Here is a 27,856-nt window from a genome sequence, read left to right as displayed (position 1 = left end):
CATCTTCAGCACTCAGCTTTCTTTATAGTCCAACTCTCACATCCATACACGACCACTGGAAAAACCATAGCTTTGAATAGACAGACCTTAGTTGGCAAAGTAACGTCTCTGCTTTTTAATATGCTATCTAAGTTGGTCATAGCTTTTCTTCCAAGGAGCAAGCGTCTTTTAATTTCGTGCAAAAAACCACCTCACCCCACCCCCTAGAAACCCAGGGTCAGTGTTAGGTCTGTAGCCGTCAGTGCTACCAGGATCAGCCCACTGGTTTTTGGAGGTTTCTCACGGCCCCTCACGGCTCTTTGAAAACCATCTGTTTCTGTGTGATGTCACCCACATGCCCCAGGGCCTAACACAACCATACCAGGAACGGGCCTTGTGAATTCTGGTGTTTCCAGGAGAGGGGTGATCGGTGCTTTCTTTCTGGTGGGGTTCGAGTGTCTTTGGTGACACTACCCTGCTGTTCAAAATGCTGTCACACCTGCTGTCTGGTGGGCTTCATCCTGTTCAAGACCCTCAGAGGGTACAAAAGAAGCCACTGTCCCAAGGGGTCTTGCTAGGAGAATTTTCATGCCAACTCCTTTAACATGAAACAACTTTTTTTTTTCCATGTGAAAAGCAAGGTGAAGTGAAGTCTGCATACCTAAGTGTTCAGCTTATCTCCACTTTGATGGTCACGTTCCATCATCTAAAAACAAGGGGACAATCTGTGGCACGGTCTGTGCTTCCAAAACTGGGGTGAGACAGAAACACTGTGATTCAATTCCATGTTGCCAAAGGGTGGGGATCATTCTTAAAGCTGCTAAAAACCATCCCCCTCCACATTCAAGTAATGAGCTTCGGATGATAAAGGAACGGGATCCAAGACACATTAGAGCAAAATATTTATAGAAGTCTAATAATGCTTTAGATCAAACAAAAAACAAGAAGGAAAAATTAAGGACATCATTCTTACTCTAAAATTTAATTTTTTCCTGTTACAAGTTCTTAGTTACAAGTATTTCAAAGACTGTTTAATAACAGAATAACTTTAAAATCCTCCTGAAAATGAAATCAAATTGCACTTTGTATCAATCTCTACTGATCACCAATTAGGCCAGGTAACATTACTGTGGTGTTGGAGAAGACTCTTTAGAGTCCCTTGGACTGCAAGGAGATCCAACCAGTCCATTCTGAAGGAGATCAGCCCTGGGATTTCTTTGGAAGGAATGATGCTAAAGCTGAAACTCCAGTACTTTGGCCACCTCATGCGAAAAGTTGACTCATTGGAAAAGACTCTGATGCTGGGAGGGATTGGGGGCAGGAGAAGGGGACGACAGAGGATGAGATGGCTGGATGGCATCACTGACTCGATGGACGTGAGTCTGAGTGAAGTCCGGGAGTTGGTGATGGACAGGGAGGCCTGGCGTGCTGCGATTCATGGGGTCACAAAGAGTTGGACACGACTGAGCGACTGAATTGAACATTTAATTAAAGCAGAAAGTTAACAAATTATGTGAAAATATCTTCCCACTAGTTTCACAGGGACATTTTGTATCATTTGACAAGGCAGTAACTTGGGCAATTATCTCTAGAAAATGCTGCCTTCTCTGAAATTTGACGTTCAAAGTGGTTTATCTGAGATATCCTTGGGCCACTAAAGAAAGACATTTTACTAAAATTATAATAATCCTCTGGTAGATGCCACAAAAGAAAGGGCTTTTTTAAATAATTCTGAAATTAGCAAAGTAGCATCTTTTGAGAATACTTATTGGTAAAATTGAAACTATCAGTTTTTATAAGCTCTTTCATGTGGCAACGATAAGTAAAAGTTAAACACCAGATAAGTAATGGTAACCACTAGATAAAGTGACAGTAACCACCATTGATAATGATTTACTGTATTAGATCTAGCCTCAGCCCCTCCAACATGATGTAACTGTTATTCTTGTATTTGAAAACCTGAGACATCTGTTCAGTTTCAGTAAAAAGTTGCTAGCGTCATGAAGTCCGACACCAGCTCAGGAAATTTTTAGGGAGGCAGTCGGGTTGGTTGAGATGTACCAGCAGACACACTTACGGTTCACACGTTTACGTGGCTTTTATAACTCTTCAGCGTTTTGGCCCTTAATTTCTAATTTCGGAAACTCTACAGATGGCTGTTGTCATTCTTGCCATGCCGGCATCCCTGAGCGCTGTCTCCAGCAGCAGGAGCGCTGGCGGTTTCGTTTCTTGCTAGTGTGCAGTTAGTCATCACTGTTTGCAGATTTGCCTCATCGCTCCTTGGTTTGTGGCCCCAGAACAAACGCTGATGGAGCTTTCGTGGTTGTCCCGTCGTGCTCGTGGCCAGGGCACAGGAGCTGAGTGCAGGGTCTATCCGAGGTCGGGCGAGGCGACTCTGCCTCTGGGGTCAGCTCAGACTGCGCACAAGTGTCCTTGTCACGGCCTATTTAGCACCACGTCTTTCTCGTTTTTGTGCTTTGTGTGTGTGTGTGATTTTGCTGTTTAAAATGGTGCCCTAGTGTAGAGCTGAAGAGCCTTATGGAGAAGGTGTGGACGCAGTTTGGACCTGTGTCGTTCAAGGATCAAAGGTGTCCTTAAACAGAAACGCACATCAGTGATGACGTGTTGATCGCGTGACAGTGGTGTGACCTGAGGCCAGCGGGAACCTGAGCCTGTGGGTCCCCAGGAGCAGCAGCTCAGCGCAGGACACACGAGCCGCTGACCGCGCTGCTGTCTCCTTGGCCCGACAGAACTGCATGGTGATGGCGGAGCAGAGCCAGGTGTGGGTCGGCTCGGAGGACTCGGTCATCTACATCATCAATGTCCACAGCATGTCCTGCAACAAGCAGCTCACCGACCACCGCTCCAGCGTCACGGGCCTGGCTGTGCAGGACGGGGAGCAGGCGCCCAGGTGCGGCGGGCTTTACTGGGTGGGGTGCTGCCTGGCTCGTGGGCGGGTCGGGGTCCCAGACGGCAGGGTCCTGGTGGCCATGGGTGACGGCTGGCAGGGCCTGGGCTGGGCAGGTGGAGCGAAGCAGGTCTGGCAGGCGAGCCAGGGGACATCCCTTTGTGGCTCTGGTTGTGGGTACAGAGAAGTGATCTGAAGACATGGTCAGAGAAGATGCCCTCCGGGGTGAGCATGGTGGGCACACAGCGGGCCCCTGACCTCCCGGCCCATTCCCTGGCTCTGGGGTTGGCCTGCTGTCCTTGGCCTGTGGAGGCATCACCAAAGTCCTCCGTTTTCGCATGGGACCCCCTTGTGCCTGTGTCCAGCTGTGCCCTTCTTATCAGGACGCTGGTCAGTAGCTGGATTAGGATCCACCCTGTTAGCGTCATTTAACTACTTCTGTGAAGACGCTGCTGTGAACTAAGGTGGCATTTGAAGTGTGGGAGGGTAAGGGCATCAACATATCTTTCTTCGGGACCACAGTTCAGCCCGTCAGCTGTTGAACCCCACCTCATTCCTCACTGTCCTTACTTCACTGAGATCGTCAGGCCCTGAGGGCAGCCCCCATCTGTCCTCTCGCTGTGGCCTGGGCCTGGATCAGGGCCTGGCACACAGCAGGTGAGGGGTGGGGGCACTGAGGCGGAGCCCGCTTCCCGCTGTGGCCTGGGAGCAAGTGGACACAGTGACCATGGTTCCTTTTTGATGGCTCCCTTGGAGCCACCCCCACCCTCCTGTCCCCCGAGTTTCAGGGGTGCCATGTGTCCTCAGTTGAAGGTGACACACCATCAGAAGGTGAAGGGCACACACAGCACTAGCTGAGCCCGCCCCCTGCAGCTGCCAGTCCCTGAGCCCTGCTGACCCTTGACCTCACGTGTGCAGGGGTGCAGGGAGCACTGGGTTTCTGGCCCCTTGCTGGGGGAGGTAGATTTTAGTGAGGTTCTGCTCACAGTCCCTGATGGAGGGATGGCGAACCATACTGGGAGGTGCTGGGGGCAGGCGTGGGCACTGAGCTTACGCCCACCACCCTGATGTCCCCTTGGGCGGGTCGTGGGTGCTGTGCCTGGTGGCAGCTTTGTTCTTTCTGGATGGAAGGGCCAACTTTCCATCATCAGCGTCATCATCACCGTCATGTGGTCTCCTTGGGGCCGCAGTTGAGTGTGTGTGTGTGTTCACCCCCCAGCACCGTGTACTCGTGCAGCGCCGACGGGACTGTCCTGGCGTGGAACGCAAGCTCCCTGCGGGTGACTGGCAGGTTCCAGGTGCCCGGTGGAGGGCTCTCGGCCATCAGACTGCACGGCGGCCGCCTCTGGTGCTGTAAGTGACCCGGCCCTGGCCCCTGCCCCCGCCAGGCCAGGAAGAGGCCAGGCCCTTTCTTCCGCTTCGCATTCCAACTGGGGCTTCATAATGCAGGTTCCTTCTTTGGGCATCTGGTCCCCACATCCCTCCGGAGTGTGCAGCTGCCCGCTGCCCCACCCACTCCCGTGCCCCTCCCCTTCCCAGTGCCCCTCCCCTCCCTGTGACCCCTCCCCCTCCCGCTGCCCCTCCCCTCCCTGTGTCCCCTCCTCCTCCCAGTGCCCCACCCCTCCCTTGCCCCTCCCCTCCCTGTGCTCCCTCCTCCTCCCGTGCCCCTCCCCCTCCTTCTGCCCCCACCCCCTCCCTGCGCCCCCTCCTCCTCCCGGTGCCCCTCCCCTCCCAGTGCGCCTCCCTCCTGCTCTCGCTGAGCCCTTGGGGCCATGGCCTGAGCCCTTGGGGCCATGGCCGCTCCTCCCGCAGCCCTCCTGGCCCCATCCTCTGTGTGTGGTCCTAAGCAGGCACTTCGCCGAGGGGGGCGGGTTGTGATGGGGAGGTGCAGACGCCTGAGGCGTGGCTTCTGTATTTACGGACGTCACAGCACAAAGGTGGCCTGCACTTTGAAGGCTTCGCTAGCGTGTGCCAGATACCACGGATCGTGGTCATGGACACTTTTTGAATCGAAGCCTGTTTTACCCGTGATGAGATGCAGTGTGTGTGTAGCTCACCGTGTGTTGAAAGCACACACCACGTAACACCTGACACGGGAGGCACAGAACGCTTCCACCAGGGCCGCTGGTCCCGCCGAGCCCCTCTCCAGGGAAACGCCTGTTCTGAATTCTCCCGTGGGTTTGTTTTCCCGGTTCCTGAACTTGCTGCAGATGGGCTCTACAGCGTGCGTTCTTTTCATCTGCTCAGGACAGGCAAGGTGATGTTTTTAGGGTTCATCATCAGTTTGAGTGAACTCCAGGAGTTGGTGATGGACAGGGAGGCCTGGCGTGCTGCGATTCATGGGGTCGCAAAGAGTCGGACAGGACTGAACCGAACTGAACTGAACTGATCCACGGTGTTTGAGGAGCGACAGTGCGTTCGTTCCACTGTGTGGATGCTACAGCTCGGTTACTGGTCCCCCCGTGGGTGGACCTGGGTTAACCATGTTTCACCACCTGAGAAACTGTCGTCTTTTCTGAAGCTGCCACGTCATTTTATATCCCCACCAGTGCTATATGAGGCTTCCAGTTCCTCCCTGTCCTCACCAAACCTCTATTTTTTTATTATAACTGTCCTGGTGGGTGTGAAGTGGTATCTCACTGTGACTTTGGTTGCATTTCCCCTGATGACTCATGGACTGTTGCTTCAGTCGTGTCCGACTCTGTGCGACCCCATATACGGCAGCCCACCAGACTCCCCCGTCCCTGGGATTCTCCAGGCAAGAACACTGAGTGCGTTGCCATTTCCTTCTCCAATGCATGAAAATGAAAAGTGAAAGTGAAGCTGCCCAGTTGTGTCATGGCTGGGTGTAACCCTTTTTTTTTTTCCCCTCCATTTTCCCATCTGTACTTCTTTTGTTACTCCTTACCTGTCTCCTTTTGGGCTTTTAATATTCAATTTAATCTTCTTTATTGTCTCTTTACTTTTTTAGGCTTTGTTCTACTTTTTAGCACTGGCTCTAAGGATTTCAATATGCAACCTTAACTTCTCACTACATACCTTCAATAACTATTACACCACTTCATGTTTAATGGACACAGTGCACAGCAGTAGAATTAATTCCATTTACCTTTCTTTCCCCTTCCTGTTGTTGTTAAATGCCATATTTTGTTGCTATGATTGTGATAAACTTCATATTTTAGAAAACTTTGCCTAAGTTCTCAATAGTCTTGCAAAAAAATTAAGAAAAAAATTTATTTTTGTCCATATATTTATCATTTCTGGTAAGCTTCGTCTCTTCTTAAAATTCAGGTTTCTGTCTTGCATCACACTGCCTCTTAGCCTTAGGATTTCCAGTGACCTGTGTCTGCTGTAAACGGAGTCCAGGTGTAGTTTCCCTGCACATTAGAAATGCCGTTCCATCGTCTCGCAGCTCTTCTTGCTCCTGATGAGCAGTCGGCCGTCATTCCCACTGTTCTGCTGAACAGAGTATGTCTGGGGTCAGTGGCTGCTTTTAGGGTCCTGTCTCTGGTTTGCAGGACTCGGAATAGTGTGCTTGGGTGTGAAGGGCTTTGTGCTGATCTTGCTTGCGGCTTACTTTCTTGAATTGAGGGGAACCCCCGGAACTGTGCTGCTCACTGAGTTTTGTTCTTCCCAAGACTATATCCTTCAGCTTTGGTTGGTCTCTGGTGACTGTCAGACGTGTGTGTGTCCATTCATGGATGCATTTGGGACTAAAAGGTCCCTGTTAAATATGGGGAGGGATATAACAGATTAGAATAAGGATAGAAAACCTCGTTTTCAGGGTGGAATTCCTCATAGTTTTCAAGTTAATGAGTACAGTAAGTAGTTTTCCTATTTAACAATGAGAAAAGCACAAGAGAAAAGCAGGGTTTCTTTGGGTAAAGAGCAGCGTTTCCTGTGAGGTGCTGTTCCAAGTCTTTAAGCAAGGTTAACAAGCTAAAACCTCGATCACTCAGCCGATGTGGTCTGTGGGCACCGAGGTACAGCCTGAAAGGGTGTGAGTGTGGAGGGGCCGGGCGACGCCTCTGACTCCCCCACAGGCCCGGGTGAGGCGGGCCTGGGGGCCCCGCCTTCCCTCTCTGGTCTGGCCAGTGTCACGGACCCTCTGCGCCTCCCCTAAGTCTGTATCTGCTGTAGCACCACCACCCCCCGCAGGCCTGAGCGCCCCTTCCAGGACGCGGCTCCAGCGGTTACTGGGAGGGAGCGACCCGGTCCTGCTCCCTGTGGTCGGAGGTGGGCACCGGGAGAGGCATGTGTAGTCCAGGCTGCAGCCTCTGTGTGCATTCAGTGTCAGATCTGGGGTCGTCACACAAGACTGGTCACTTTGGGCTGGTCCCTGGCACCTCAGTCTCTCTGCTCCTCTGAAAAGTGAAGTGGAAATGCCATCATCTTTCCCCTGGAGAGCAGGCTGGCAGCTGGGAGATGCTAGAGGCAGAATGTGGGCCTCGGAGCGTCAGTGACTGTGAAGGTCACTGACAGTTACCCCAGAAAGCGGCCCTGATGGGCTGGGCACCTTGAGGCCGGTGATCAGTTCACCCGCATCTGTGGCCCCACCCCCTGCTCCATGTGCAGCAGGCCCCTGCACGCTCACACAGGCTGGGTGGCTGTCAAGTCTGCCTGCCGCCCTCTGCAGTGTTGGTGGGCAGTGAGCGTGCTGGTTGGCACTAAGCAGGGGGGTCCCTGGGGGCATTAGCACCTCTTGGCAGGATGTCCTGCTGCCCTGGCATTCCTAACAAGTTGAAGCATCTGAAAGGACCTTCTTAATTAGGCCGAGTGGACGATGGCATCTCGGGATGAAAGCCTTCCTAGAGGGATGTTGGGGTTTCTATTAGGTCTTGGGCAGGAAGGAGAGGCTCTCGCCTCCTGTGACTGAGAACCCAGCTGAGCTCCCGAGTCCTGAGCACTGCCAAGTCCTCAGGAGTTGGAGTCCACCCACTGTGACAGGAAGCCGGAGCCGTTTTGGGGGCTTGCACCTCGTCCCTCTGCAACCAGATGGTGCTGCCCGTGGGGCGGGGCTGCGTCCTCCTGTCCCTGTGGCTTCATGAAGGGTGGGAGGCAGAGGGAGCAGGCAGTAAAAACCCCGAGAGGACAGCCCTGCAGCTCCTCACCTTATCTTGAACCTGACTCCGTCTCCCCTGGAGCCTTGATCTGATGACGTCGCTGCTGGATAATTTTGATGACCTGTAGCTCTCATGATGTGGAGACTTGGTTTGCTTGAGTGATTAATAGAAGCAGAGAGGAGCTTCAACAGAGAGATGTGTCCCACAAGGCTGGGAACCATTACCTAGAGCTCTGATCTTTACCTACGGGGGTAGCACATGGCGTGGCTGCAAATAACCATGGCAGGAGGAATTCCACCCGCTTCCTCGTCGGTAGTGCTAACCGCCCAAGGGTCTCTGAGGGAAGACGAGAAAGCACCATGTGGAGGTTCAGTTCAGCCACTCAGTCATGTCCGACTCTGCGACCCTGTGGACTGCAGCCCGCCAGGCCTCCCTGTCCATCACCAACTCCTAGAGTTTGCTCAAACTCATGTCCATCGAGTCAGTGATGCCATCCAACCATCTCATCCTCTGTTATCCCCTTCTCCTCCCGCCGTCAATCTTTCCCAGCATCAGGGTCTTTTCCAGTGAGTCAGTTCTTCTCATCGGGTGGCCAAAGTATTGGAGTTTCAGCTTCAGCATCAGTCCTTCCAGTGAATATTCAGGACTGATTTCCTTTAGGAAGGACTGGTTGGCTCTCCTTGCAGTCCAAGGGACTCTCAAGAGTCTTCTTCAACACCAGAGTTCAAAAGCATCAATTTTTCTGTGCTCAGCTTTCTTTATAGTCCAACTCTCACATCCATACATGACCACTGGAAAAACCATAGCTTTGACTAGATGGACCTTTGTTGGCAAAGTAATGTCTCTGCTTTTTAACATGCTGTCTAGGCCTATAACATGGAGGCTACAGTTAGAGTGTCTCATGCCGCACTCAGATGTGGGGAAGGGGCCGTGGTCTGCCGGTCACCCCGATCCCTCACGGCCCTTTCGTCCCTGTGCTTCACGTTCACTGTGCCCACCCCTCATCCTGCTCTTCGGTCCTGCAGGCACTGGAGACAGCATCCTGATGGTGAACATGAATGGATCTTCTTGTCAAAAGCTGAAGATCACTGGGAGCTTTAAAGAGACAGGCACCTCCTTCCTGGGATTCCAGCTCATGCCTGAGGTACTCTGGCGCGTTGGGCTGGGCTAGTGCCCCTGGGACTGCCACTGTGCTCGCCCTGACCCGTTTCACTTTAGCAGGAGCAGCTCTGGGCGGCCTGTGCTGGGTACCCCGATGTCTATGTCTGGAGCCTGCAGGACCCAGCCCAGCCCCCGCAGAGGATCCACCTCCAGGACTGCTCTGAGATCAACTGCATGATCAGGGTGAAGAAGCAGGTGAGAGGATGCGGGCCTGGGGGTGCCCCTTGCTGCCTGCCCAGGGGCCCCACACGCCTCCCAGCTGGGCTACACATGCGATGCCCGCTTCTCCTGGCAGATCTGGGTAGGCACCACGGGGCTGTCGCAGGGGCAGCTGAAGGGGAAGATCTATGTGATGGATGCGGAGAGGAGGACGGTGGAGAAGGAGCTGGTGGCCCACGCGGACACGGTGAAGACACTGTGCTCCGCGGAGGACAGATACGTGCTGAGCGGCGCCGGCCCTGAGGAGGGGAAGATCGCCATCTGGAAGGTCGAGTGACCGAGGGGGTGTGTGCCCTGTGAGCCAGGGACGCGCTTTCGGCCAGCTGCTGGTGCTTCCCAGGGGAGGCAGTCCGAGCCGGATGGGGCCGTCCACCCGGCGTTGGGGGCGGCCCACTGCAGGGCCTCCTGGGCTCTCTGACCGCCATTGTCACACTTCCCCTCCTGGACGTTGGCTGATGAAACTGGACCGTTTCGGCAGGGGGTGGGGTTTCTCAGGCAGCCTCTGCCGAGAAGCCCTCCCGTGCTGTCTGGATGGTTCCAGAATCTATGCCCTGGGCCAGCACCAGGCCAGCCGGGAGCTGTTGAGCCAAAGCACCCATGAGCTGCAGACCTCTGGTCTCTGGCCATGCTTTCCCGCCCACTTCCCTCACTCACTCACCAGACACCAGGCTTACAGGAGCCCGGCGGCCGCACGCTGACCTCTTGTTTCCAGCAAAGCTCACAAGAAGGGCTGCTTTTAAATGACCATGTTGAGGTTGAGTAGGTTTGCACCTGCCCTTGCTGTTGCCTGTCAGAGCAGGTGGCAGAGCCTGCCCAGGGAGGGGACAGCACTGAGGTGAGGCTGTCTGCACGGGGCTGAGACAGGCTCTGTGTTTTAGGGCAGGTGGCAGAGCCTGCCCAGGGAGGGGACAGCACTGGGGTGCGGCTGTCTGCACGGGGCTGAGACAGGCTCTGTGTTTTTTCTTTTTAACAAATGCAGTGTTTTTATAATGAAAAGAGACGCTTTTTATACCAAAGATCAACATTCTATCTAAAACAGTACAAACAAACCCTTACCGGACACACGTGTCCATTTCTGCTGCATCCGGATCCTGGGTGCACAGAGTATAATGTATATGTAGACAGTGCCTTATTATTTAACTGAAGATAATCATACTAGCAAAAGACCTTTGTACAATTTTACTGTAACACTGAGCTTTCGTCCCTGTTTCGGCTTGGCTGCTGGGCGTGGAGGGAGCACTGCGTCAGGGCCCCAGCTGTCCCCTGTGGACGCACGGTGCGCTCCGCCACAGGAGGCTGGCTGCCACGCCCTCTGCCCTGGGTTTGGGGAACCCGGTTAGACATCCTGCCAGACCTTGTGAGCGAGGTCTCTGTCAGGCCCCCAGGACACAGCCAGGCTTCCGAGGCGTCTGCAATGACTCCCGGTTGAGAGCTGTGGCCCAGCCTCTGGCTGAGTCGCACAGAACCCAGATAGTCTGGAAGATCTGATCATGTTCTGGATTGTTTTGAGACTGTGGTGCAGAGAAGAGCCAGGTGGCTGAATCGTCCCAGTCCGTCCTTCTGGGGAAGGTGTGTTCCCCTGACTTCTAGGGGGAAGATGAGACCAGCAGCAGAGGGCTGAAGGTGGAATTCTGGCTTTGTGCACATATGAAAAACCAGAGTAAAAGCCCGTCAGAAATCCACATAAATTACTGAATTCCCATCCACGTGCAGCCAGGTATTTTCACCTCATCAGGAATAAATTCTCATGTACTAACACTGCTTCCAGTTTCTGTACTTTAGCCAATGTTAACTTGTGGGGGGGGCTTCTTTAAAATAGTACAGGACTGCTCAACATCACAAATTATCAGAGAAATTCAAATCAGAGTGACAATGAGGTAGCAACTTACAGCAGTCAGAATGGACATCATTCAAAAGTCTACAAATAAATGCTGGTGAGGGTGTGGAGGAAGGGGAGCCCTCCCACACTGCTGGTGGGGGTGTAAGTTGGTGCAGCCACTGTGGAAAACAGCATGAAGGCCCCTTAAAGAACTAAACAGAATCACCGTATGATCCAGCCATCCCACTCCTGGGCATATTTCCAGAGAAAACTATAATTCAAAAAGATACATGCAGGACTTCCCTGGTGGTCTACTGGTTAAGAAGCCACTTTGCAATGCGGGGGATATGGATTTGATCTCTGGTCGGGGAACTAAGATCCCACATGCCACAGAGCAGCTAAGCCCATGAGCCACAGCTGAGACCCGACGCAGCCAAATATTTAAAAAAAAAACATAAATGTACCCTTGTTCATAGTGGCAGTATACACAACAGTCGGACATGGAGACAACCTGAATGTCCATCAACAGAGTGGACAAAGATGTGGTACGTATACACGATGGAATACTATCCAACCACTAAAAGAACGAAATGACGCCATTTACAGCAACATGGATGCAACTAGAGCTTATCATACTGAGTGAAGTAAGTCAGAGAAAGACAGACACCATATGATGGACTGACTTGTGGACTCTAAAATACGGCAGATGAACCTATCCATGAGACAGAAACATACTCAAGGACACACAGAACAGACTGGTGGCAGGTACGGGGGTTGGGGAGAAATGGGAGCGGAGGCTGGGGTTGGCAGGTGTAAGCTTTCACGGACAGAATGGATAGACAAGGTCCGGCTGTACAGCACAGAGAACTACAGTCAATATCCAATGGTAAACATAATAGAAAAGATAAAAAAAAGAAAGTATATATGCGTGTAACTCAATCACTTTCCTGTACAGCAGAAATTAACACATTATAAACCAACTACTTCAATTTTAAAAATATTAAAATATCTCTGCAACCTTGGTATAGATAAAGATTTTTTTTAAGAAACAATACAAAAAGTGCTAAATACTAAAGAAGAAATTAATGTATTAGACTTCATCAAAACACGCCATTAAACGAAAAGAGAAACCACAGATGAGGTGAAAAGACTGACAGTGTTATGTCCGACAAAGACTTCCCCCAAAGTATATCAAGTGCTCCTACAAGTCAATACAATTGTTATGTCCAACAAAGACTTCCCCCAAAGTGTATCAAGTGCTCCTACAAGTCAATACAAAGAGAGTTTTAAAAATGGGCAAAAGGTTCTTCAAAGAAGGCATATCAATGGCCAGTTTGAAAAGAGGCTTCAAATCATGAGTCATCAGGAGTGTCAAACCACACTGAAATAACACTTGTATACTTGAGAATGGCTAATGTTAAAGATTCACAACAGCAAGTAAAGATGAGGACGTGGAGCAGATGGAGTGTCCATTGGTAACTGGATAAAAACAGCCAACCACTGGCGAGCTGTTAGTTTCTTTTAGACACACACCCACCCTACGACTCCACAGTGCCACACTTAGCTTTTTACCCAAGATAAAGCAAAACGTGTCTACGCAGAGACTCATGAGAATCTCCGTAGCATCTTTATGTGTAATAGCCCTATGCTGGAAACACCCATCAGCTGGAGAATGGATGTAATATAGCTGCAGAATGGAATTCTATACAGCAGTAAAAACAACAACAACAACGGAATTGAACAGCGATGTGTTTGATTCTCCAAAACATGCTGGGCAAAGTTGACACAAAGGCTGCTATTTTCATTTACATGAAGTTCAAACCAGACAAAAGCAGTCATGATAACTGAATGCGTATCAGTGGGGATTGGCGGTAAGCTGGAAGGCATTGAGAGAATTATCTGAAGAAACCGTTTCATGCAGATTGAGTATTAGGAGTAGGCATATATTAGAACGTTCATAGAACACTGGATCCTGTTCATGTCACTGTGTAAATTCACCCACTTAAAAAAAAGAAAAAACAAGAAAATCACTACTGATTCTACAGATGTTAAAGAATTAGGGAATATTTTGAATTTGATGCCAGTAAATTTGGCATCAAACTTAGATGGAATGGACAATTTATGTAAAAGATCTAAACAAGCATGACTAATTTAAGAAGAAACAGATACCTGAATAGACTTATTTACGATAAAGAAATTTAATCCATAATTTTAAAAATGACAGGAAAGAATGACAAAGGAATAAATAATACAAATTTGCTCATTCTGTTCATGAAAATAGAAGAGTTGAATGCTTCCTGTTGCATTAATAAGACTAATATTACCTGGCTACAAAAAAACAGATATTACAAAGAAAAAAAAATACCAATTTCCCTCATAAACATTTAAATCTTTTTAAAAAGTTTAGAAAATTAAATCTAGCAATACATAAAGAGGACATTACCTTATGATCAAGGAAATTCAGCACAAGAATGCAAAGTTGGCTTAATATTCAAGATCAGTTGATGTAATTCACCATCTTAACAAATGCAAAAAGAGAAAACAGGTTCATCTCAATAGATTTAGAAACAATATCTACATGATTCAATATCCATTCATGTTAAGAACTCTCAGCAAACTAGGAATAGAAGGAAGCTTCTTCAGCTGGATAAAGAGCAGCTAAAGCCCACCAACATTGTACTTCATGGTGAAGGCAGTGTTTTCACTCTGAAATCAGAAATAAGGCAGACTTCTTTCTCTTACAGATTGGGAGGAAAATCTTTACGAAATATATGTCAGATAAAGGAATTCTATCCTGAGAAGTCAAAAGTAACAAGGAAAACAACCAAAAAATAGGACAAAAAACTAGGTTAGAGATTTCACCAAAGAAGATACATAAATTGCAAACACAGGAAAAGATGCTTAACATCTAAGGAAACACAGATGAAAAGCACAGAGACGCCGCTGCATGCCCTTCCGGGCTCCCTCGTAGCCTGTGGGCCCCTGGAAGTCCTGCCGCGTCTCTGCGTGCGTCTGTGTGCGTGTCTATCGTTTCTGAGCACCTGGGAGAGACACTGTGTGTCCACCTTCTAGTATCTCAGAGCTCAGTTTCTTGACCTAAAAATTATTATACAGGGACTTCGTTGGCAATCCAGGGATTAGGACTCTGTGCTTCTACTGCTGGGGGCACAGGTTTAATCCCTGGTGGGGGATCTCACATGCTGTGCTGTGCAGCCAAATATATATAATTATATATATATAACTATATAACATATATAATTATACAATCTCCCAATTTTGTTGGCAGAACCAAGCATGATGTAAACAGAATGATGCAAACAGAACTGTGCAAATGGGAAGCAGATAAAAGGTTTATAATTAATGCCAGTGTGTTCTCTGTAGAGTTTGAAGCCAAATGTGAGATTTCCCACTAAGAATTCAACTCTTTTCACTAATAATTTTTTCTTCCCTCACTCCCAGGAAAATCCTAAGGCATACCTACCAGAAACACAAATCAGTGAATTTTTACAATGACAGATAAGTTACAGACAGGTGATAATAGACAAGATGAACAAAATATAAATACAATTTTTTCTGATTTTCCAATAAAATTTAAAACAACACCCCACACAAAAACTTCTGTTCATATTGTTAAAGGAATGTAGTAGACCAATCTGTGCTAATAAGAAAGATGATCAAATATTTTGCTAAACAAAAAATGTAGATTGCAAACTACGTGAAAGTGAAGTCGCTCAGTCGTGTCCGACTCTTTGGGACCTCGTGGACTGTAGCCCACCAACTTCCTCCATCCATGGGATTCTCCAGGCAAGAATACTGGAGTGGGTTTCGCTCAGTCGTGTCCGACTCTTTGGGACCTCGTGGACTGTAGCCCACCAGCTTCCTCCATCCATGGGATTCTCCAGCCAAGAATACTGGAGTGGTTTTCCATTTCCTTCTCCAGGGGATCTTCCCGAGCCAGGGATCGAACCCAGGTCTCCTGCATTGCGGGCAGATGGTTTAACCTCTGAGCCACCAAGGAAGCCCATACTCTACGTGGGGTGGTTCAATTGTAAAACCCAAACAAAACATTGATTCTGCACTAACAGCGGTGGGACAGATGTGGAGGCTTGCGGGTTGAGACGGGGTCCGGGGCTTTCGTTTTCGGTGACATACCCCTCGAGCCTGCGCACCCTCCTGCCGGAGCCTGGTGCGGCCCCCGGGGCGGGAGGCCCTGTGAGGATGTGCGGCGCCGCCCCCGGCCCGCCCCTTTCTCGCGGGCCCTGAGCACCCCGGGCGGACGCCAGAGGGCGCTGCTAACTCGCTCGGCCGCGAAGGGGACGAGGCCGGCGCCCGGACTCCAAGCTCCGCCCCGGAGGGAGGGCCCGCCTCTCGCGGCCGGCGCAGCCGCAGGAGGCCCGATGCGTGGTCCCCTCTAGTCCCCAGGAGCCCTTTGGTCCCTCCGACCGGGAGGTGTGCTCGGGTTCGCCCGCGGGGCGCTCATGGCACAGCGCAGGACTAGGCCCCGGGGCCTCCCAGCCTCCATCCCCTTGATGACCAGGATGGGTCGCCCTGATAGGCCCCTTGGTGACCACACCCCCTCCCCGACGCGCGCGAGCCGACCCCCTTCTTCCATCCCCCATCCTGGGGCTGGCTTCTGCTGGACCCCAATTAAGGGCCACCCTGCTCCCCACTGGGCTTCCCGTGTGAGGCTAGCGGTAAAGAACCCGCCTGCCAGTGCAGGAGAAATGAGAGATGAAGGTTTGATCCCTAGGGTGGGAAGATCCCCTGGAGAAGGGAATGGCAATCCACTCCAGTCTTCGTAGCCTGGAGAGGCCCATGGACAGAGGAGCCTGGTGAGTTCCATCGGTCCAGAGGGTTGCAAAGAGTCAGACACGACCTAGCACGCATGCACGCTCTCCTCCCCGTGCAGGTCAAGCAGACCCTTTTGATCAAATCAGCCCCTCGAGCATCACATCTCACCACCTGTATGACCTTGGGCAAGCCCCCTCCCGCCTCCTTCCACTGCCCTCACTGCCAAGTCAGGGTGGCGGTGACTGGCAGCTGCCTGCAGCCCCAGCCAGGCCCTGTGGCACCCATCTCATGACTGATGGCAGCCTGGCCCCTCTGGCTGGCGAGTGGTAACCAGGGTGGCTCCCGAGCTCCCCTCTTTCCTGGAAGTCAGGACCCCACCACCCACCCACCAGGACAGGCCTTGGGAAGGAAGGGCTGTCAGACATTTGCCCAGCCCGGGGTCTGGCCTGAAAGGGCTGTGCCAGGTCACCTGATGCCAGGTGGGCCTCATCCCCTGCTGGCTCAGCCGGAGCCCACACCGGAGTCAGGTGAGGCAGGGGCCCTGGGGATGCTGGGGACTCAGACACGGGCCCCAGGCTGGGAGCTGGGAAGGCCTGTGAGCACCACCCCAGGAGCCACACCCACTGGCAGGCCCTTCCTGAACTGGGCCCTCAGGGGCGAAGGGAGGGGCTCTGGGAACACGGCAGAGACACCCACACTGGCATCTGGCAGGGAAAGGTTTATTAAGCTTCAACCACAGAGTAACAGAGCGAAACAGACGCAGGGGGAGCCCGGTCTACACCGGGAGGTCAGCACGTTACAGATAGGACCTTGTGCGTGGGGGGGAGGGGGGCAGACAGTGCCATGCAGCCACAGCCCCCGGGAGCAGCCGCGAGACCGGGGGCTCGGCGCTGAGACACACAAACACCAGGCCACTTGTGCCCACCTGATATAAAATTCAGTAATGTGCGATATTACTCTTTATAATCCCTTTTCCTCATAAAACGTTATGTGTTTAACACACACTTATATCACTGCTAAAATCAGCAAGAGCTATTATAGTGCTCCAACTTAATAAGTTGATAAAAAAACGTTGTCCTGTGGCCAGTTCACAATGGAACTAAATAAGTCCTGTTCCGAGATGCCTGGGGAGTTCCTCTGGTAACAAGAGGCATTTCCAATAATCAGGTCATTCCACTACGGAGACACAGTCCTGGTCCACAGCACACGGAGCCGTGCCCCCGGACGCCCGGGGGAGGGCCCAGCAGAGGCGGCCACACCCGGGGACAGGCTGGGCGAGCGGCCAGGACGGCAGGGCCGGCTCCCCACAAGGAGGTAGTGACGAAGGCCCCGACGTGCTGCGCGCTTGAGGGCCGCGTCGGGGACACCACTCCCTGGGCAGCTGCGCTCAGGAAATGGCCCCCAGCAGCCCCGTCAGGCCGGCCTGAGCCCCCAGGCCCGGGAGCAGGCAGAAGACGGATGGGGAGTCTGAGCAGCAGCCGCTTGCAGATGGAGCATGAACAGTCGCGCGTCTGTCGCCGGTGGCAACATTCCAGGAGGGTCCTCACCTGTGCTCAGAGCGGGGGTGGCCAAGGTAGATGGAGGCTCAGGTGTGAGCCAACAGCTCGAAGGTGCTCTGTGTCCAATGAATGTGGCGTTTGACAGACTCGCTCCAAGCGGCTGCCTGTGGTGCTGGCAGCCCACACCCTTGGCCATAGGAGGGAACGGCTAGGCCCTTCTGGAGTGTTCTTCAGACACACCACACAGGCAGCCCCTTCAGAGGCTCGACTTTGGGGTTCTGGGGGGCAGAGAGCTACTTCCCCACATGCTCATGCCTTTAAGAAGCACACCTGAGGACTACTTGGAGCCAATGACCTTCTTAGGGCCCAGCCATTGCCTGCCCCCCACAAGAGACAGTGGGGAGTGGCAAGGGCACCCCACTGCCAGCCCTCCCACCGACCCAGAAACATCGCCAACACTGACTGCCGGCAAAATGGGGACAGGGTGCTGCCTGTCTTCACTGAGCTGACTTTTTAGGGAACCAAAGACGCGGATCAGATCCACGCCACCCTATCTGGGGAGTCCATCGATATGACCCAGCAACCAGCCAAATCCCTACCAAGCTCTCTGCTCACAGCACCCAGTCCTGACCGGTGCCCATGACCCCCAGGGCCCACGAGGCCAACTCCAGGCTCGACTCCAGCATCGGCTACCCGGCCAGCCCACCCCGTGGGTGGCACCACCCACTGGTCACCTGGGCTGGAGACCAGACAGAGAACCTTTCAATGAGGGGCCACAGCCGCGCTCCTTGGAGTGGCCCGCCAGCGGCCCCCACGGCTACCTGAGGTACAGTGTTAGGAACCAACCATGGCCCCCAGCCACGGCCGGCCACCACCACGTGGACAGCCCGCTCCGCTTAAGACACAAGGTGACGCTAGAGCCTCGAGTCAGTGCAACCTGGGAATAGCCTCGCTGCGGGGATGGGGCTGAGGCAAACTCACTCACTCCACAACCCCCCCACAAAGCTCACCACCTCGAGGGCTGGAGGCCGGCTCCATGACTGCTCACTCCTGACCCGGGCCGCGAGGTACCCGCCCTCCCAGATCCACTCCGGTCACAGCAGGCATAAGGCCTGGCGGCCTGCAGGACTCGAGACGGCCGCGCACACACTCGCTCCTGCATCAGCTGTCGACAGACGCCTCTCCCCAGCGGGCCTCCGCCCCGAGCACGTTCCAGGGCTGTTCTTGTCCTTCCGTGTCTTCGCTGTTCCAGACCAGGTTTAAGGCTGGCATCCCTGGGGCCCCGCTTGCTCCTACACAGCAAGCCCCGGCCGGGCTGTGGACAGGGTGGGCCCGGGGGGTGCGGCCCTTCCGGCCGGTTCATCGCAGAGCTTGACTCGGGCTCTCCCTGACACCCCTACATTCTCAGCTCACTGCCCTCCCCCGTTTTCTAGCTGTCAGGAGACCCCCTTGAGGAGCAGAGCAGCTAAACAGAGGCTGCGATCTAGAGAGTCACAGGAGGAGGACTTTCCATCCTAAAGCCACGAAGGCCATCGAACGGCATCAAAGTGCTCTGCCGGGTACCTGCCAGGGGGGCGAGGGGAGAAGCACAGACCGGATGGCGGGCTCAGGAGTGGGAAGGACTTGCCCGTCTGGGCACAGGATCCCCAAGGCCCTTCTCCAGCCGTGATGCACGTTGAAAACGCTCCCAGTTCCCAGTCGGTTCTCCGTGACCCTGGGCTTCCAGGGGAGGACACGTGGCTTGCGGCTGCATCCAGAACGCACAGGCACCGCTGCTCCTCAGGAACAAACTGCAACCTGCACAGTGCCGCCAGCGACGGAGGCGGGACGGGCCAGAGGCCGGGCAAGGACGCGGAGCACGGCTGTTCCTCTCAACACAAGGAAATTCAAGTAGTTTATTTAAAAACTGCGTAGTTTCATCTTGAAATATATATCTATATATATATATATTTGCTTTAGAATGATCATATTGCAGCATGACTCTCATGCGTTTTAAAGTACTTTATTTAAAAACATAGCGACTTGAGGCAGCGAAGAGTTACAGTCCTCTCACTTTATCTGGGCGATGTGTGGGAGGCCTCCCTCTTTCTCCTGAGATCAGCGGACTTAAGACTGACCGTCCCAAAGAAGAAAAGCAGAAACTGCTTACTTAGAAAGAGATTGTGGTTTGAAAAGCATTTCCAAACAGCTGCAGCATGTGACGACCGTGCTTCCCCGGGGTGCAAGTTTGGTTCTGCGCTGAAACCGGAAACGCCGCGCTGAGCCAACCTGTGGGGCGGACCGTCCCTGGCCGAGACCCGCTTTCTTCACGGTGGGGTGGTCCTGACTCTGGCGGCCGGCAGCAGTGAGCAGACGCAGAGGTCAGATGGGCGCGGAGTGTCTGGCGTGTGGGCCTGGCGGCGGGCGCGGGTGGCAGTGCCACGCCGGGAGTCCTGCCCCCATGGTCCACAGATGGTTCAAAGACAAAGTGCAGTGAGAGAGTCACAGCGGCTCCCGGAGCTTCGGACAAGACGATGGGCAGGGGGCGGGCACAGATGCGGGCGGGTGCGGGGACAGCTCTGCCAGCTCCAGGGCTGCCCCGGCGGGCGGCCCGGCCCGGCCCGGCCCGGCGGGCCTCCCTACCAGTGTCCCGGGGGCCCAGCCTCCTCCCAGCTTTGGTGTCGCAGCTACTGAGGCCCGCCGCCCAGGTACAATGTGTCAAACAGGAAAGCAGGAGATGTGTTCTTCAAGAAAACCACAGTTTTGGAAAATAAAGACAAAAATTTTTTTTTCTAAAATAATCATAGAGAAAAATACTCTCCAATAGCTGCAGCACCAACAAAATGTGACGAGATCTGACAGAACGTCCAAATACCTGTAGGCATCCACAGGGAAAAAATGTGATAAAAAGTGTTTTAGTCACTGACTACACGACCGTTATCTGAAGAATTCAGATAAGATATAGCAAAATACATCAGATACTTTTTTGCTTTCAATTGTAACTTTAGAAATGCAAAAATCTTGTTTTTTCTAAATCACTTCTCTATATGGTAAATTTGGTTTATAATTTTAAAACGTGCAGAATAATATACCTGCAGAACAAAAGAGACAGTTGAAATTAAAAGATCTTTTTTCGATTAAAAAAAAATGATTCTTTTTAATTGTGGAAAAAGTAATTAATGAGGTGTTTTCACCTACTGGCGCAAACCTACCCTACAGCTACTGAGCCTCCACCAGGGTCGGTGAAGGGCTCTGGTGCGCGCGGCCACCAAGGCCACGGCAGCCGGCCTGCCGGGCGCCACCCCCGCCTCCCCGCCGCCCTGGAATGTGTGTGTGGCGCGGCTCAGACCATCGACTCGGTCTCGACGAGCCCCTGCGGGGCCTCCTTCCGGGACAGCTTCAGCATTGTGGGCTTCTCAGCGCTGCTGCTCGCGCCTTCGCCCAGCGGCTGGGAAGACAGGCCCTTCTGCTCTTCCTTGGCCTCTTCGGACACCTCTGGGTAGATGACCAGGAAGGCGGCTGTCAGGAAGCCCAGGAAAGAGCCCACGGAGGCCACCATGGGGATGACACGCACGGTCCCCACCGCGTCGACCACGCTGCCCAGGGCGGAGGCCACCAGGATCTGGGAGATGTAGACCTGGCAGGACAGGATGGCACAGTCGATGCCGAAGCCACGCTTGGAGGTCCCGGGGCTGTGATGCACGTACTGCAAGAGAGGCAGGCACGGCGTGAGGGCAGGGGCCAGACAGGAAAGCCACGCACCGGCATGCCCCGGGTCTGAGGCAGAACTGCCTCCCTCAGCAGGGGCACACCCGCTCGCCTGGCTCTGTGTACCCCCCACCCTTATACTGAACACGGTACTGGGGTTTCCAGCCACTGCAGGAAGGCAAGGAAAATAAATAAAACCCTTAAGAATTAGAAAGGAAGAAATGAAACTCATTACCCATGGAGGATGTGACTGTGTGTGCAGAAAGCCCGGAAGAATCTATAAATATGCTATGACAATTAATACAATATACCATATTTAGAGAATATTATAAAGGCTCAATACTACAAAGTTTTAACTCTCTCCAAATTGATCCATATAATCAATGTGTTTCCAATTAAAAAAAAAAAAAAGTCCAGAAGCTGATTCTAATGTTTAAATAAAAAGGAAATGGTCAAGGTAACTAATTAACAATGTTGAAAAACCAAGCTGGAGAACTTAACACTACCAGGTTTCATTCAGGGCTTCTTGTAAAACTACTTAAGACAGTGTAGCCACTGTGAGCGGACAGACAGAGCCATGGAAGAGAAAACAGACATCCCCCAGCCAGACCCCCACCCATGTCTGTGGCTTGGCAGTGTCGGGGGAGGGGAACAGGACACCAGTCACGTGACCATCCTTACTTGGGGGCACCATAAAGTTCTGATCGACCTTAGACCACACACACACCCTCTGTCCCAGGCAGACCACAGGCGAGGGCATGAGTGCAAGGGAAGACGTGGGCAAGAATGCTCCACGCAGAAGGCGCCAGTGAGAGCTACAGAGCCGCCCACAGCTGGCGAGCTCGTGCTGGGGCCTCCCCTCCAGCGCCCGCCCACCCACCTCTCTGATGTCGTGGTACTGCCCGAGCAGGGCATAGGGGCAGTAGGAGATGCTCATGGAGACGACGCCCATGGTGCTGATCATGATCATGGCCACGTAGACGTTGGCGAACATGGCCATCACAGCCGTGCCCAGGGAGAAGCCCAGCGTGCCCAGCACGTAGACGACCCTGATGCTCAGGTCGTAGCTGTCCAGGTACTTCTGTAGCAGGGCTGCAGAGAGAGGCCGCGTGGTGACCGGAAGGCACACGGCCTGCTTGCTCCCCGGCCTCCACTGCACTCAGCCTGGCTCAGGAACAGGGACGGGACGCCCCTCGCCTTTCACTCCCTGGCCACCACGCACAGCCCCTGGATGGACCCCCAGCTCACCATGCCCCAATCCACCACCAGGGGCTCCACACTTCAAAAGGAGGTCGACCCTAGTGGTTCCAGACCTGTAACCTGGTTCTATCCCGCAGCCCCGTGGGACTCCCTACCTTGCAGAGCCAGGCCTTCCGACCCTTCCGCCAGTCTAGGCCCACTCGGGGTCCTCTCTGGCCTTGGGACCTGCCCTGCCTCAGGGACTGAGTTGTGGCTGGTTTTCCTCGCAAGTCCCCACTCCTCTGGGTCAGGCTTTCTGACCCAGCTCTCCTGAGAAGTCCTGTAGTAAAGCAGGCAGCACTGTGACCGTCAGGCTGGCTGTCCGTGGTCACCGGCTGTTATCCCATCATCCTCAGGTAGAGACTGAGCAGGGTCCAGGCCAGGATCAGCCAGAGGCCTGTAACCGCGGCTCTGCCCCATTCCCGGGAGGCACACGTGCGCACCACTCCTGAGCCTGAAGCCTGTCACTCCCACTCTCTGTTCTCCAGGGCACAGTGGACCCCAAGGAAGGCCGCTTGTCTCCTCAGCCACCCCGACCTCCAGCAGGCCCCAGACACACTGCGTGCGCTCAGGCAGAGCCCGGACGCCTGCCCTTCCGGCTCAGAGCACAGCTGCTGCAGCGCTGCCATCGCCCTGAGCCCGCAGGCCCTCCCTGGGAGCCAGCAGGCGTCTGCGTAGAGGACAGCTGAGGGCTTACAGCGCTGCCTTCTCAGCCACGGTGCGAGCAGCTCCGCCTCCCGGCGGCGATGAACAGTGACACTGCTGCTGCCCCTGAGGCCGGCCCCGGCGGGGCAGGGCCTGCGGCCCATGGAGCAGGACGCCTATCGGTCTTCGGGGCCGGCCCCGGCGGGGCAGGGCCTGCGGCCCACGGAGCAGGACGCCTATCGGTCTTCGGGGCCGGCCCCGGCGGGGCAGGGCCTGCGGCCCACGGAGCAGGACGCCTGTCGGTCTTCGGGGCCGGCCCCGGCGGGGCAGGGCCTGCGGCCCACGGAGCAGGACGCCTGTCGGTCTTCGGGGCCGGCCCCGGCGGGGCAGGGCCTGCGGCCCACGGAGCAGGACGCCTGTCGGTCTTCAGGGCCGGCCCCGGCGGGGCAGGGCCTGCGGCCCACGGAGCAGGATGCCTGTCGGTCTTTCGGGTCACGGAGCGAGTCCAGGTGCTCGGCTCACCTGGCTGGGGGCCACTTACCTGAACAGGTGGCACCGGTGGCTGCGTAGATGACCAGGCCCCAGCAGCCCATCTTCACGCCCGCGCTGTAGGCCTGCCACGCCGTCGAGTTGGATGGAGCCTGTTCAGACCAAGACGAGGGTTCAGGGGTTGGGGCCGGCGTGCTGCGCCTCCAGGTAGAGGGGTCATTTACACCGAAATCACTGATGCATCTCAACTGCGGCAGCGTGGGGAGCAGCAGCCACGGCCCAGGCCGCTGCTTGTGGCGGACCCTCTGTACTCTCTCCCAGCCCTGCTCCGCTATCTGGGCCTAGGACGCCTGCCGCTCCCGCCTCTGGCCTCCGGGAGCCCAGTGGCTACACGGAGCGGCCTGGTGGGCCATGTGGGGCAGGGAGGCCTCGGCCTGGGGGCCTGCATGGGGAAGGGAGGCCTCGGCCTGGCGGCCTGTGTGGGGTGGGGAGGCCTCAGCCCGGCAGTCCGCGTGGGGCAGGGAGGCTTGAACCGTGACCACCTTGGACCTCCTGGTGCCACTCTGGGCCACGAGCACAGGTGTGAACCCGCGGACGCCCTGAGGCCTAGAAGCCACACCCACGTGGCCCGGGCACCAGCAACAACAGAAAGCTGCTTCAACCTGCAGGTTCTGGGGCCACCTGTGCATGGAGAGAGCTGGCCCGCATGCCTCCAGCTCCCTGGTGTTCCTGCACTTCCAAAGCCTGGGGTGGGGCATAGTTTGCTCACCACGGACCCAGGCCCGGGTGCCCTCTCGCACTCATACACGAGGACCCCGACCACGTTCTCAACAGGGGCGCATCTGGGCTGGCTGTCACCCACGCTCCCAGGCACTCACCTTGGGGTCCCCCTCGAAGATGACCTGGCCCATGAAGTCGGTGTAGAACACGGCCTCGGCGATGACGGAGAACCAGGTGAGCAGGTGGCAGAGGCAGAGACGCACCAGCTCGGGGGGCATCTTCAGCATGGACAGCCAGAGCAGCCGCACGGTGGTCTCGCCCTCGCCCTCCTCGCTCTCTGAGTCCCCGCTGGACGTGGTGGCCCCGCTCTGGTGGCGGCGGCGGTGCTGCCGGGGCCGCGCCTGCAGGTCGTAGAGGTCACTCATGCTGCGTGAGGGCTTGATGAGCACCACGGCGTTGGCGCGCCGGTGGCGGTAGCGGTGGGAGCCGATCTTGCCGTAGTAGGAGAAGGTGCTGGAGGCCTGCCGGCGGAACACGTGCCGGCGCCGGCGGGCGGGGCCTGCCGTGGCGGGGGCCTTCAGGGCGGCCCGGCTGTAGGCGCAGGTGCCCGGGCCGTCCCGCAGCCCCGCGCTACCCCCGTTCGGGAGCCTGGCGGCGCTCAGGGGCTCCTCCAGCAGGGTCTCATCCTCGCCGGCGGGTGCACGGAGTGGCAGGGGCCGGCGGGGTGGCCGGGCAGGGGCGTGCTCCTGGCTGGTGCTGCGGGGGGTGCTGGGGCAGGAGGCATCGTGGAAGATGGAGGGCTCGATGTCCTGCAGGAAGAGCTCGGGCTCCAGGCCCAGTGCAGCCTCCGGCACGTGCAGCACCGAATCGCTCTTGCTGCGCACCAGGCCCTCGTCCAGGAAGTCCAGGGCCAGCTCATGCTCCGACTGCACCTCGTCTGGGAACAGAACGCTGCCGTCCAGCACGCAGGCGCGGGGGCCGGAGGCTGGCGCACTGGCTGGGTCCCCGCCACGCTCCTGCTGGGGGCTGTACTGCTCCTCCTCGATGCTGGACAGGTGCAGGGCCACGGACACCGTGAAGATGATGGCCGCGAAGAAGAACAGCACCTGGTTCTGCGTCCGGAACCAGGAGCCCAGGAAGGTCTGGGTCCAGTCCAGCCCGCCCAGCACGTAGCCGATGGCCCCGCCGAGGCCTGGGGATGGGAGGGGACGGCGCAGACATGAGCAGAGGAAGGGCACGGGCCACAGGGCGGGGAGCCCAGACAGGTGTTCCCAACTGCCCCCACCAAGGGCGCTTCCAGGGTCACTCAGAGAACGGGAGGAGCAGGGACAAGGCACAACAGCTGAGCCCAGGCTTGGAATCCCAACCTGACAGCTTCCTGCTTCCTGAATTAGGAGGGAAACTGGCGGCCACCCGGGACTCTCTCCCCACTGCCCACCGTCCCCGGAGCCCACATTCCCATCGGATGGGAAAGCTGCCCGAATGGAGGGGGCGGCAGCACAGGGCCCTGGCCTCGGGCCAGCAACCTCGCGCGCCCCCCCACCTCAGACCGGTCACTCGGCCCTGCTGCGTCCCTGCCTGCTGCCTCAGCCACCAGGGTTGACACGAAGCTGCTCGGAGGCCACGAAGCAGCCTCCCCAGGCTCGACGACCCAGGGTAGGGGCTCAGAGCCGGGGCAGGGCCGCTCACCAGCAGAGAAGGCGTGGATGTTGAGGGCCATGTCCTGCTCCTCGCTGTCCACCACGTCCAGCAGGTACGCACGGATGGGCCCCTCCGTGGCGTCAGCGCTGAAATCCAGGACCACCACCCCCAGCACAGTGAGGACGATGCCGATGGGCTGCCGGGTGGGGACATCGCCGAGGGCCAGGCCTGCAGGGGCACAGAGGAGCAGCAGCTCAGCGCCCCCCACGGCTGCCTCGGGGGACTCTGCTCCTGGGCACAGCCTCTCCACACGGGAGGTGGGCTTCGTCTCTCCCGCTGCTCTGAAGCGGGTTATGAGCCGTAGTCACACACCTGCCTCAGGTGAGTCTGCCCCCGAACCCGGAGACCAGCCTGCTGCCTGAAGGCTGAGCTGCTGCCAGTTGTACTGGATGAGGAGCACTCCGGGCACAGAGGTGCTGCGGGGCCTGGGACCCCCCCGCAACTCTGCAAATGGGGGTTCCCAGACAGCTGTGCTCCACACAAGGGCCAGGAAAGGGGCTTCTGACCAGGAGAGACACAGGTACAGGGAGAGACATGGCACCAGGGTGAGGGGCAGGAGCTCCAAATTCTGTGTGTGGGCCACAGTGGGCTGGGGCCACCCCCAAAGACAGGTCCCCGCAAAGACCAGTGTTCCCTCTGAACCGAGCCTGCGGGTGCCTGGAGGGTAGCAGCCTGTGGACTCCTGACCCAGGGACAGCCAGCTTTGGTCGGGGGGCATGGTGCACAGCTCAGGCAGGCCCCTCTTGCACCCCCTACAAGCCTAGGACTGCGCCCACCCTGCCAGCACGCGCGGGCCCTGGAGGAGCTGAGCGAGGCTCTGCTGCACAAGGACCTCTTTGGCCACCTCCCTTCCTGAGCCTCCCAGCGTCTGTGACTGCCCGAGGACTGACGTGGACGCGGGCAAGTTCACCTGCATCAGGACACAGGTTAAGCTTCTGTTTAGCTGTCGCCAGAAAATAAGACTTTTGCTTTTTCACATTTCTGATGGGTTCTCTCAAGACAAAAGGTATTTTCCCACAAATAGCTGCTTTAACTGAAAACAAAACAACAGAAAGAAGCAAAACAAACCCCGAATATGTGAACCAAAAAAACAAGTAGCAAACTAGGTCTGGACATTTTCAATACCAAGTCTGAGAAAAGGAGAAAAAAAAAAAAAGAAAAGATAATTTCTGAAATAATGCTGGAAACAGGACGTGGTGTCAGATATGCATTAAAAACAAACGGGTCACAACAGGAAGCGCTCCCTGAGAACAGGTTCCCACGGCATTCCCACGTGGGGCCCGCAGCCTGGCCACCGCCCGGGGGCCAAGGACGCCCGCCAGCGGCCCCAGCCAGGATTGGTGGTCTGGGCTCCTCATACCTGCATGCCCAGTGGAGCCCGGCTCCATGCCCCCCCGACCCCGGGGCAGGACACTCACCGATGGCAGAGCCGTTGAGGAACAGCGCCACTCCGAAGAGCACACCCACGCAGAGCGCCAGGATGAAAGGCCGCCGGCGGCCCCAGCTCAGGGTGCAGCGGTCGCTCGCGGAACCGATGAGGGGCGTGAAGATGAGGCCGAGAATGGGGCTTAGGAACCAGGTGAGGCTGTAGTACTGCTCCGGGAGGCCTGCAACGCACACAGCCGTCACCCTCAGGCAGGCAGGTGGCTGGCAGCACGTGCTGGCTGGAGACCCCTCGGGCAGGCATCCCACCACATGGCCAAGAGTCTGAAACCAACCAAAGCCCACCTGGGAAGCATCAACTGGCCCAAGGCCAGACCTGGGCTGTGGAGCCGGCCCCGGGGGCGCACAGAGCCTTTGGAGCAGCACCCAGACCCAGCGGGCCCAGGCTGCCGTGCACGTGTAGAGAATGTGGTGTCAGGCCCACGCAGCTGGCACCCGTGGGGGTGATGGCATGAGGGTGAGGCCCTCTCACTCCACTGGCGCTGATTGGGGC

At 55.5% G+C, this 27,856-nt stretch overlaps 2 protein-coding genes across 14 annotated transcripts in view; one reads left to right on the top strand and one right to left on the bottom strand.

The window, feature by feature from the left end:
* The window catches only part of DENND3 (DENN domain containing 3), a 50,416-nt gene extending 39,330 nt beyond the window's left edge, over positions 1–11,086 (top strand). For 2 of the 3 annotated variants that reach the window (XM_025002007.2, XM_002692572.6), the window contains 5 exons: positions 2,730–2,890; positions 4,107–4,240; positions 8,976–9,094; positions 9,169–9,306; positions 9,407–11,086. In XM_025002007.2, coding sequence (XP_024857775.1) covers positions 2,730–2,890; positions 4,107–4,240; positions 8,976–9,094; positions 9,169–9,306; positions 9,407–9,607 — 753 coding nt within the window. In that variant the 3' untranslated portion in view covers positions 9,608–11,086. The remainder of the gene's footprint in view (positions 1–2,729; positions 2,891–4,106; positions 4,241–8,975; positions 9,095–9,168; positions 9,307–9,406) is intronic. The other variant, XM_005215308.5, reaches the window with a different exon arrangement.
* A 5,557-nt stretch (positions 11,087–16,643) lies between these two features.
* Positions 16,644–27,856, bottom strand: part of SLC45A4 (solute carrier family 45 member 4) — a 67,280-nt gene continuing 56,067 nt past the window's right edge. For 8 of the 11 annotated variants that reach the window (XM_010811909.4, XM_025002003.2, XM_025002002.2 and 5 more), the window contains 7 exons: positions 27,339–27,527; positions 25,909–26,088; positions 24,378–25,411; positions 23,552–23,651; positions 22,007–22,218; positions 20,768–21,124; positions 19,426–20,293 (listed from right to left, as the gene is read on the bottom strand). In XM_010811909.4, the coding sequence (XP_010810211.1) occupies positions 20,165–20,293; positions 20,768–21,124; positions 22,007–22,218; positions 23,552–23,651; positions 24,378–25,411; positions 25,909–26,088; positions 27,339–27,527 (2,201 nt within the window). In that variant the 3' untranslated portion in view covers positions 19,426–20,164. Of the gene's footprint in view, positions 19,308–19,425; positions 21,125–22,006; positions 22,219–23,551; positions 23,652–24,377; positions 25,412–25,908; positions 26,089–27,338; positions 27,528–27,856 lie in introns of those variants that run through there. The other 3 variants (XR_009490427.1, XM_059874408.1, XM_059874409.1) reach the window with 3 other exon arrangements.

The sequence above is a fragment of the Bos taurus genome, chromosome 14, assembly GCF_002263795.3.
Source record: "Bos taurus isolate L1 Dominette 01449 registration number 42190680 breed Hereford chromosome 14, ARS-UCD2.0, whole genome shotgun sequence".
NCBI classification, from domain to species: Eukaryota; Metazoa; Chordata; class Mammalia; order Artiodactyla; family Bovidae; genus Bos; species Bos taurus.
This window is presented reverse-complemented; position numbering and strand designations above follow the sequence as displayed.